General features: G+C 33.4%; 1 protein-coding gene across 1 annotated transcript in view; it reads left to right on the top strand.

Annotated features, from left to right (window-relative positions):
• klhdc4 (kelch domain containing 4) overlaps window positions 1–1,147 on the top strand; it is an 8,841-nt gene that overhangs the window by 3,511 nt on the left and 4,183 nt on the right. Inside the window, 2 exon segments of the mRNA XM_016441038.1 lie at window positions 423–515; window positions 837–999. Coding sequence (XP_016296524.1) covers window positions 423–515; window positions 837–999 — 256 coding nt within the window.

Raw genomic sequence — 1,147 nt, 5'->3', positions numbered from 1 at the left:
TATATAAAACACACACACACACACACACACACACACACACACACACAGTACAATAAAAAATAATATGACATAAATACAGAAATAAACAACAAAATTACTAAAACTTTAAAATTAAAATAAAATCAGGAATTACAAAAATGGAAATAATTCAAAATATTAATTATTATAATAATATCTCAATTAAACTATAATAACACTGAAAAAGACACAAATCATTCAATAAGACTGAATTCTTTAAGTTGAACCGGAAGTCTAATTGTATTTGGTCTTTATGGAAGCTTAGCAGGGACTTTAAGACCTGTGTCCACCTGTGTTTTGTCGTCATGCTGTGACTAGAGTTTACAGAGGTCTAAACTAACAGGATTGACTTTTGACTTGGCGTCAAAGCCGCTTGTTGAAATATGTCCGCTTTGTCCTCTCAGAGCTCCTGGTGCTCCGTCTGGCAGGAGTGGACATCGAATGGTCCTGAGCAAAAGACAGCTGCTTGTGTTTGGAGGCTTCCATGAGAGTGCCAGGTACAGACAGGGGTCCCCAACTTCAACTTGTCAACATTAAATAAAATTTGTATTATAAGGAAAATTATACTTTTTGCTGTACTACCTTTTGGAGTGAGATTTGTGCCCCTCAAAGTTCTAGACAATGTGTATAGATGACCATTAGAATTTTGTAAATGTATTAAATATTCATTTTTAAAATAAAATGTTAATTATATATATATATATATGTATAAATGTGGGTGTGTATTTATGAACATATAATTGTATATATAAAATGTAAAACATTTAATACTCTTTAAATATTTTGTTTTTGTGATACATATGTTCTCTGCTCTACAGGGATTATATTTATTAGAATGATATTCACGCTTTCAACCTGGAAACATTCACATGGAGCCGTCTCCAGCCCACAGGAACTGGCCCCTGTCCCCGTTCAGCCTGTCATATGACCCCCACTCCTGACGGCAATGGCGTCATCATCTACGGCGGATACTCCAAAACTGTATGTTTTGGTGATTGATTACTGTAATTTTTATTGATGTACACTGAAATTGATTCATCAGGTTTTACACTTACATGAATCTATGAGTGAATGTGAATTTATTTGAATATTATATCGAGTATAAATGTTTTTTTTTTTTTTTGGTGTG

The sequence above is a fragment of the Sinocyclocheilus anshuiensis genome, unplaced genomic scaffold, assembly GCF_001515605.1.
Source record: "Sinocyclocheilus anshuiensis isolate Anshui unplaced genomic scaffold, SAMN03320099.WGS_v1.1 scaffold115, whole genome shotgun sequence".
Lineage (NCBI taxonomy): Eukaryota > Metazoa > Chordata > Actinopteri > Cypriniformes > Cyprinidae > Sinocyclocheilus > Sinocyclocheilus anshuiensis.
Note: the sequence above shows the minus strand (reverse complement) of the source record. Positions and strands in the feature narration are given on the sequence as shown.